This window comes from Notolepis coatsorum (genome assembly GCF_963971535.1).
Source record: "Notolepis coatsorum genome assembly, chromosome: 14".
In the NCBI taxonomy this organism is placed as follows: Eukaryota; Metazoa; Chordata; class Actinopteri; order Aulopiformes; family Paralepididae; genus Notolepis; species Notolepis coatsorum.
In genome coordinates, this window is record NC_140178.1 from 105,330,285 (window position 1) to 105,340,873 (window position 10,589).

The window sequence follows — 10,589 nt, forward strand, 5'->3', positions numbered from 1 at the left end:
TACATAAAATGTGAAATGTATACATAAAAACAAACGTGATTCAATAATTAAATCGATTGATAGGCCTTAACATTTATCAATAAAAGGGCTATTCTTTTTTTGGGATAAAATGTGATTCCTGTAAAATAAAATAATCTGTTATAATCAAGACATGAATGGAATAAATCACATTTATCTTGAAAAATATGAATGAAACAAGATGTACGCAGACAGTGAAGGTACACAGTGAACCTTTTTATTAACCTTTTTACCATGTTTACTTGTTTTCACTTACAATTTACACACTTTTGTTTTCACACTTTTCTTACATACAGGACCCGAACACCATGCATGTAATATAAATGTTTTTTTTTTTTTTTTTTTTGGCCAAGGCCAATGAGTCATTGTATCATTTAACTTTTAGTAAACATTGAAATTGGGTCCCACAAAGGGGAAGTGATGTCATTGGATTGGGAGGTCATGATTGGCTTTCATGCGGTGAATGCAGCCTGTGTGCTTGCCTATATATTGTATTTTGAGGAGAGTGGTTTGAAACAACTTGATCATGTTTTGAAACCAGGAAATGAGAACTGGTGTTTGTGAGAGGATTGCATAAGTTGGAAGTCTATAAATGGCAGCTGTCTAAGGATTAGATTTCCTTTGGTCGGTAGTAGAGCTGTGACGATAACCACAACACCACGGTCATACCTACCGCAGGGTTGAGCTCATTACCATCATTTTGCTAGTGAAAGTTACAGGAGTGCATATGGTGTGTGATGTAAGCTTATCATATAAACACAATAATTATCGATTAGTTACCATCATTACGTTTTCATTCAATCATTTTCACTGAAAAACTTGCCGTTGGCCTTGGCGGTGAACCGGCGAACCGTGGGGATACATTGCTTTTTCACCGCAGTAAGAAAGAATCCATAGCAACAATCAAGCCCTAGTTGGTAGCAGCATACAGTAGTTTACATCACCTCTGAGGTTTCAGAACTATTTTATTTTGATAGTGTACATGCTGCACTAAGTAGTATTTGCTATAGTATAGTTAGTAGTATTGCCTAGTATAGTTAGTAGTATGGCCTAGTATAGATAGTAGTATTGCCTTGTATGGTTAGTAGTATATTGCCTTGTATAGCTGGTAGGGCTGTCACTTAAAAAAAAAAAATCAAATTCGATATTCGTTGCAGAATTGTAGATTAGTTCGAATTCGAATTCGAATTTCAGTGTCAAAAAAGGTCTTTAAAATTGCAAGACTAAAAATAACGATGACCAGTAATTATTTGGACCGACTCACCCGCCTACTGTCGTCGTTGACGAAAAACAATCCGCCGGAGCATCACGTTCTGTCGAGCAGAGAAATGTCCAGACTCCAGACAGCAGCGTGATACAATCCCCATAATTATGTGCATTTCCGAGAGTCCGAAAAATCCGTTGTCCCTCATGTTAGCAGGGCTCTCTTCCTCACGTCTTTGGCATCGGCTAGCCCGGCGGCTATTATGAATGTGTCGAAAGATTCCAGCCAGTGAATGCACAGAATTGGTGACTCGCCAGGCAGGGCGAGGAATGGAGAGAGATGTGAGAGTAAAGAATCCATAATCCTCGTCGCCAATATTGTGTATAATAACTTCACAAGATAAGACGTTCAAACACTCGCGCCAACTGCCAGCAACAACAACACTTTGCGACATTGCATGTCGCAAAACTCAGTTTTTTCTCCGTTCATGTTAGAATCTGGTGTTTTATGTAAATTCGACATTTAATTCGATATTCGAATATAATGTGACAGCCCTAATAGCTGGTAGTATCATGATATTTTTTGTAAGGGATTCCATTTGATCTTTGTTAATTTCCTCCTCCTCCTCCTCCTCCTCCTCCTCCTCCTCCTCCTCAAACAACTCTTCTTCCTCCACTCAGGGAGGAAGGTCATCTCTGAACAAATTGAAGACGGAGGGTGAAATCTGATGGCAGCCCTAGGTTTATCAGCTCTGTACGTATCTGGATCAACACACACACACACACACACACACACACACACACACACACACACACACACACACACACACACACACACACACACACACACACACACACACACACACACACACACACACACACACACACACACACACACACACACACACACACACACACACACACACACACACACACACACACACACACACACACACACAGCAATGTATTATAATGTTATTCTTTATCAAAGATGCTAAACAAAAGTATTAGACGATGAAAACACTCTATATGTCTCCTAAGTGGCCGGGACTTTTACACAAGCACTCAACTACTGTAAAAGTTACTGAGATTTTAATATAGTTAAACTATACCACCCAACTACTGCAAATTGTAATTAAACTAGTAATTGAGATACATGTAGTTAACTACTCCCAAATGATGAATATGAACTCATGAAGGATGTATTCATATATATAATATATATGATATATGTATTATTAATAGACCACAGGAAAAAAGATACATAATGTACATTATGTTATAACCATAAGTAATATATTTACGTCTTGTATAAGTTATGTTTACGTTTGGTTGAACAACGGGTTTGAACAGCAGGTGAGCTCAAACGTTTTGAATATATATATATATATATATATATATATATATATATATATATATATATATATATATATATATATATATATATATATATATGTACTTATATGTAATAAATAAATACACATTGTACATTTTCGTAATTATGTCAATATATTACTTATGGCTATAACATAACATATAATATGTACCTTTTTTTCTGTGGTTGATTAGCACTTTATTTACATATTTTAGGCAAGATCAGGCTGTGATGTCACAACTTCCTCTATGAAAGAAATATAATAATAACAATGAATGGTGTTAAGTAGAACAACAATAATGTTACCTGATCTAAGACAACGTTGCTTATGTAAGAGTCTGTCAACTCAGTCAGCGAGCTCAGTTTCATCCTCAATCCAAGCACATACCCTGTTGACAAACAATGACACAACCTGTTAAGCCAATTGGTGGACCCTGCTGTCCTCGTCATGAATCGATCAATACAGATCATATTCATTAATGTTGTGTTACTTTTTCAAATGTAGCCAAGAGTAAAGACCCTAACCCTATCAAAACAGCAGTCAAAGTGTATATTTTCAGTACTACGTTTGTTTACCAATGATTTAAAAGTTTCTCTGAATAATGTGAATTCTCTGTGTATTGCATCGGAAAAAGGTGAGTAGTCACGCGAGGAAATGACTAAATCCAGATTTAACACTGCCATCAGAAAGAGGAGATTGTATAGATGTATGACTTGGTCATAATAAGGTAATTTATAGGCCTGATTTTCTATATTATATATTCAAATTGCATTATAATTCAAATAGCTTGTGTCCGGATGGCAAAATTCAGTACTTTAACACTAGCACAGCCATGGAGAAAATGCCACTAATTCCCGCCAGGAACGGGTCAGATGACCCAACAGCATATTATGAGAAATATGAGAAAAATAAACAGTGTAAACTATATAATTACCTCTGAATATAAAAATATGAGGTTTACCACAATGAAATGTAGGTTTGAGTGACATACATTTTTTTTTTAACATTTTAAATTAAATAAAAGTCAAATATTATTTTTAAATTTTTTTGGGATGGAAGAGCCACACATTGACGGGCAAAGAACCACATGCAGCTCACGAGCCATGGGCTGGCCACCCCTGCGCTAGACGCTCGCAAAGTGCTGTGACTTTTGTCTGTTCCAACGGCCCATATGTGGAATAACGTTCTAATTACATTTTCCTGAAGTCATTTTGAAATTTCCGTGCCAGATAAAACGGGTACTTTTAGGAAAAGTCATTGAGTGACAGAGCTGGAGCTCGACCGAGTGACGAGGATACATTTATTGAAAATGCCTAGGGGTCATTTGACCCCTTGTCGGCTGTGCTAGTGTTAATGAGCCATAACATTTACAAATGTGATTACCACTTTTTCTTTGTGCATAAAACTTAGTTTTAATTGCTGACATCAATAAATCAATAAGTCATCCACATTATTAACAGAATTATTGTACTTTGCTTACTCAAATCATGGATACATAACTTGGCACTCCAAATCAGCACTGATAAGAGATTATTATTGAGGCATACATTTCCGATACCTTTAAGAAAATGTAATACACATAGTGGAAACTGCATAAATGCTAAAAAGGTATTGGTCCACAACACTATGATTAATATTATGATTCAATAAGTAATGTTGGTTTAGTCACTGGACTATCTTGTGTTTGTACTCTTTTTATATTATATTGTATTTGTATCTATACTTTAAGTGTATCTATAGTGTATATAGATACTGGACTGTATAGGACTGTGAAGCTATGTATCGCCCACCCTGTATTCCCCCCCCCCCCCCCCCCATGCTGCGTTGAGACCCGACTTTCCCCAAGGGGATGAATAAAGGATCATCTTATCTTATCGTCTTAATACATTTTGTAACTTTTAATTAATAGAAATAAATCACACCTGAACTAATATTATTTTAATTCATATTTAAGCATGATGCCATTTTCTGGTGACAAATATTGGTGTGCTAATGCATCGTAACAAATACCACACCAGTCACATGGTGCTAACATTGACCAAAAGCAAAAAGATGCCGCTGAGCTCATTCAGCACCTTCTTGAGATCAAGTGTACTAAAAAGCTAAGCAAATAAAAAAAGGGCAGATCATTTACAGGACTTTTTGTAGATACAGTACTGCATTTTGCCATCCGGACACATGCAATATGAAATATGAATATAGAATATCAGGCCTATAAATGACCTTATTATGGCCAAGTGTTATGTCTATGGATCGGCACAGATTTCCTCTTTCCAATGGTTAAATCTGGATTTAATACCACCAGGCACCCCGATAGAGGGCAGCAAAGACCGCAAATGAAACTGTACAAAAGTACAGTTACTTTTGTATAATGGCTGTTAAGAGTAAATGTATACAAGTGGCCTCAGTTGTACTAAATGTGCCAAGATATACTGTTGTGTTCAATGTATATTAAGAGTGCAATACTGTTGTTTTAACACTGTGGGGCGCTCAAGCGCAAGGTAGAGGCGCACGTTTGTGTCTTCACGGTAAGCTGATAAAAAGGGTGTGTCCACCTGTTCAGTTCTCTTCCCTCCCTGCCTCTCTTGTAGCAGGTGCACGCAGCACGCTACAGGTGTCTATGTCTAACTGAAAATAAACCAAGCCAAGAGGTTAAAGAGTTCATCGTCTCTCATCGATTCCTTTCCTCCGAATGCAACGTAGGAGAAGCTGAAGTCCTTATCCTAACAATGGCGATAGCTGCGTCAAAGATCACCGGATTGTGACGCCTTTTTTTCCTAGACGTTTACAGAAAGGTAAAGAAACAATATACGTTGTATTTTATGGCAATAGTGTTGAGGTTTGTTCGACCTGTGATATAAACAGGATATTCCAGTCAATGCTTGTAAGAAATGTTTTTTTGTCATCGGCAGGTGTGAGCTGGGTAGTGTAGTTTTATGAAATTTAGACGTCCATCGAAAGCCCTGAGTCTCCTCTTTCTCTTGACTACAACGATTTCATGATTGCTTGCATGTTCTACTGTCTAAATAATCGGATTTCCAATGCAATGCGCAGATATTTTTATAAGCTCATATTTCACTAATAGCACATAAAATCATTGCTAAACAAACGTAGTGCTGAAAATATACACTTTGACTGCTGTTTTGATAGGGTTAGTCTTTACTCTTGGCTACATTTGAAACAGAAACACAACATCACTTAATACGGACTGTATTGATCTATTTGTGCGACGTTAAATACTTCTCGGCCCGGTACCGCTTCACAAAAACTTGCCCTCTGGTGATAAAAAGGTGTACCACAACTACAAAAAGGACTACATGAAAGTCAATTAATTCCCCAAAAATACTTGCCGTTGCCTGATAAACATATTCCCACACACTAATCCTTGTGCCTCTTTAACTTTCTGCGCCAAAGCACAGGCTGATCGGCTTTATAGTTTGCAAGATATTGCGCGGATTCACACACACAAAAACAGAAAAACACACAAACAAACACAAACACACACACAGATTCACCGACACACAGACACTACTGAATCATAATATCCTCGGATAGGCTCACCTGCCGTGGACATAATAATACATTTATGGATTTACACTCACCTAAAGGCGTTTCTCCATTTGTGGTTGGTTGAGTGGTGTCTAGGGTAGATGGAGGAGGAGTAGTTGGCTGAACTGTTGTCGCCAACACTGAAATATTAAGCAAATTACATTCATGTCTTGTAAGAAATATAAGGAACTCACAGCAGAAGCTGAAAACATACAGAAAATGGCATTTGAGCTTCTGAGAAAAATTTATATACAGTGTATACAGCGAGACCCTTAATAACCAGTGGACCACACCAAAGGCAAGAAAACACTGGGCAGAGGATGTCATGATTATTTCCTTCACGGTGTGAGGGCTGGAGGAATTCTGCATGCAGCCCAACGAGGGGGCGTGCCGTTTTTCTGCTTCACGCACCTGAGAGGAGTTTGCAATCAGCTCGGGAGAGTACTAGTATTGCAGACTCCCCTCCACTCCTTGTTGGGTCGTTCTTGTTACTACCATCTACTGCCACGTCTCCGGTGTGAGACGTCGTGCCACCCCTGTACATCACCACCTGTCACCGTTTCCTGGAGTAGGACACTGTCTTCGCTCTCTATTACTCCACGGGAGGATCCCAGTGTTCCCACTCCAGATGTCGTGCCGGCTATTTCCCTACCCCCTCTACATGGACCTCGTTCCTGGGGTGAGGATCGCCATCGCTCTCTATTACTCCATGGGAGGATGCCTGTGTTCTCACCCCGCTACCCTCAGACCCCCTGTTTGCTGCGTTGCCCGTCGGCAGCGTTCTTGTCGGGAGGAAGAAGATTCCTGTTTACTTTTTGCCCGTGAGGAAGAAGATTCCTGGTTACTGTTTGCCCGTGTTCCAGAGGATTCCAGTAACTTTTTTCCTGCCTGTTCGCCCGTTAATCAACGTGCTATGTAAAAATATATTACATATATATAAATAACTAATAGAAGCAGCGATGACCAGGAGGCATTGTATTGTTGGAAAATGTCAAAAGGATAAACACAAGGAAGTCCTAGACCTTATTCCCATTCTAGTCCTTGTGGCATTATCATTGCGCACTAGGTGGGAAAACATTTTGGTTTGTTTATTTGTTCCTCAAAACCAATCACATTGTCTCTAGACTCTAGGGTAATGCTAAGTACAAAATGTACCTTACAAATTAGTGTCGGGGGAGAAATGTTTCTTTGTCAACATTTTCCATCATCAGAATTTATCTTACTAGCTCAAAGGAGAGACAGGGATAAAAAAAAGAAAAAAGGCAAAACATGGAAAGAGATTTCTGGATATTATGTACAATGAATACAGTGTATAGACTTCACCAACCGTGGACTTGCACAGACTGGTGTAAAGATTTGTTGAATGGTAATTTAGCTGCATCAAGTAGTGACACAGTGGCAATATATGGGTTGGGTGAAGTTGAATTGATTGTTGGTGAAGGTGTATACATTGGAGGGAAGATGTATTACTAGGTGGAGGTGAGGTTGCATTGACAGTTCTGTGGACTGGAGGTGATGTTGCATTTGCTTGTAGTGAATTATGTGATGATTGGTAGTAAAGTTGTATTACCTGTTTGGGATGAAGTTGCATAAACTGGTGGTGACGTTGCGTTGACTGGTGGGGGTGAAGATCTTGTGGCATGTACTATTGTGGTTGTTTTCAGTGCAATTGTGGTGATGACTTCTTTGATTGTTGTAGCTGTTGCTCTTATGGTGGTAGCTACAGGGGTTGTTCTCACTGGCACCATTGTGGTTCTTGTTGTTGATGCACTTGTGGTGGTGGGTGCAGTGGATGGTGCTATTGTGGTTGATACACTTCTAGTGTCTCCAGTGGTTGTTGTTGTGGTTGTGGTAGGTGCAGTTGTGGTAGTGGCTGCTGTGGATGGTGTGGTAGACACTGGTGTGGTAGGTGCAGTTGTGGTAGTGGCTGCTGTGGATGTGGATGGTGCTAGTGTGGTTGTAGTCGATGCACTTGTAGTAATGTCTGCAGTGGTTGTTGTAGATGGTGCCATTGTGGTTGTGATAGGTGCACTTGTAGTAGTGTCTCCAGTGGTTGTTGTTGTGGTTGTGGTAGGTGCAGTTGTGGTAGTGGCTGCTGTGGATGGTGTGGTAGACACTGGTGTGGTAGGTGCAGTTGTGGTAGTGGCTGCTGTGGATGTGGATGGTGCTAGTGTGGTTGTAGTCGATGCACTTGTAGTAATGTCTGCAGTGGTTGTTGTAGATGGTGCCATTGTGGTTGTGATAGGTGCACTTGTAGTAGTGTCTCCAGTGGTTGTTGTTGTGGTTGTGGTAGGTGCAGTTGTGGTAGTGGCTGCTGTGGATGGTGTGGTAGACACTGGTGTGGTAGGTGCAGTTGTGGTAGTGGCTGCTGTGGATGTGGATGGTGCTAGTGTGGTTGTAGTCGATGCACTTGTAGTAATGTCTGCAGTGGTTGTTGTAGATGGTGCCATTGTGGTTGTGATAGGTGCACTTGTAGTAGTGTCTCCAGTGGTTGTTGTTGTGGTTGTGGTAAATGCAGTTGTGGTAGTGGCTGCTGTGGATGGTGTGGTAGACACTGGTGTGGTAGGTGCAGTTGTGGTAGTGGCTGCTGTGGATGTGGATGGTGCTAGTGTGGTTGTAGTCGATGCACTTGTAGTAATGTCTGCAGTGGTTGTTGTAGATGGTGCCATTGTGGTTGTGATAGGTGCACTTGTAGTAGTGTCTCCAGTGGTTGTTGTTGTGGTTGTGGTAGGTGCAGTTGTGGTAGTGGCTGCTGTGGATGGTGTGGTAGACACTGGTGTGGTAGGTGCAGTTGTGGTAGTGGCTGCTGTGGATGTGGATGGTGCTAGTGTGGTTGTAGTCGATGCACTTGTAGTAATGTCTGCAGTGGTTGTTGTAGATGGTGCCATTGTGGTTGTGATAGGTGCACTTGTAGTAGTGTCTCCAGTGGTTGTTGTTGTGGTTGTGGTAGGTGCAGTTGTGGTAGTGGCTGCTGTGGATGGTGTGGTAGACACTGGTGTGGTAGGTGCAGTTGTGGTAGTGGCTGCTGTGGATGTGGATGGTGCTAGTGTGGTTGTAGTCGATGCACTTGTAGTAATGTCTGCAGTGGTTGTTGTAGATGGTGCCATTGTGGTTGTGATAGGTGCACTTGTAGTAGTGTCTCCAGTGGTTGTTGTTGTGGTTGTGGTAGGTGCAGTTGTGGTAGTGGCTGCTGTGGATGGTGTGGTAGACACTGGTGTGGTAGGTGCAGTTGTGGTAGTGGCTGCTGTGGATGTGGATGGTGCTAGTGTGGTTGTAGTCGATGCACTTGTAGTAATGTCTGCAGTGGTTGTTGTAGATGGTGCCATTGTGGTTGTGATAGGTGCACTTGTAGTAGTGTCTCCAGTGGTTGTTGTTGTGGTTGTGGTAGGTGCAGTTGTGGTAGTGGCTGCTGTGGATGGTGTGGTAGACACTGGTGTGGTAGGTGCAGTTGTGGTAGTGGCTGCTGTGGATGTGGATGGTGCTAGTGTGGTTGTAGTCGATGCACTTGTAGTAATGTCTGCAGTGGTTGTTGTAGATGGTGCCATTGTGGTTGTGATAGGTGCACTTGTAGTAGTGACTACAGTGCTTGTTGTGGTTGGTGTCCCACTTGTGGTGGGAGCAGTGGTTGTTGCAGCTGGCGCTGTTGTGGTCATGATCAGTGCACTTGTGGTGATTCCTGGAGACGTCATTGTTGCTGGCCCTTTTGTAGTTGTGGTTGATGCACTTATGATCGTGGCAGCAGTGGTCGTTGTGGCTGGCCCTGTTGTGGTCAGTGCACTTGTGGTGATGCTTGCAGAGGGTGTTGTGGTGTATGCTGTTGTTGAGGTCAATGCACTTGTGGTGACGGTGGCTGCAGAAGTTGTTGTGCCTGGTATTGTGGGTAAGCAGATTTTTTCACAATTAAACATTCCAAGTTATTTAAAACAAAATGTCACATTGAACTACTTATCAATTCAGAGGTTGTCTGTACTGAAAGAAAGAAATTGTCTTACGTGTCACAACTATAGAAGATGTGTTCACAGGGAGGGAGATTTTCCCTCTGGAAACAGCCTGCACCATAGTTTCTGCCACAGCACTGTTATTTGGTATTGTGCTGACATCGTTGAATATCAGCTCAACATTGACCACAACTGATCCTTCACTGTAATAGAAATATTTTAACAGCATTCAGTTTGTTGATGTTTCATGTTTCAATATAAAAAAAAAATTTAATTAATTTAAATCTGAATTTGACAAGTTCATATTTTAAATACATGATCAAGAACATTATTCCATACCTGAAACCTTTCACCACAGTTCGATTGAAACTGCGTCCATATTGTGATTTATAGACATTATCCAGCTGTGTAAACATAACAAAAAAAGGAAAAAATAATGAAGCTTAATCTAAAGAATCATATGAAGTACAAAAAGTCCACTATTAATTTGATAAACATAATATAA

General features: G+C 40.7%; 1 protein-coding gene across 1 annotated transcript; it reads right to left on the minus strand.

Moving 5' to 3' along the window:
* Positions 1 to 213: 213 nt before the first annotated feature.
* On the minus strand, positions 214 to 10,246 carry LOC311240687 (uncharacterized protein; the record flags this gene model as incomplete). The annotated part of the gene is made up of 5 exons (XM_084329260.1): positions 214 to 1,983; positions 2,903 to 2,985; positions 6,200 to 6,286; positions 7,717 to 10,014; positions 10,203 to 10,246. 2 exons carry the CDS (start codon positions 10,244 to 10,246, stop codon positions 7,965 to 7,967), a joined length of 2,094 nt encoding a protein of 697 aa, XP_084185386.1. The 3' UTR covers positions 214 to 1,983; positions 2,903 to 2,985; positions 6,200 to 6,286; positions 7,717 to 7,964.
* Positions 10,247 to 10,589: the final 343 nt, after the last annotated feature.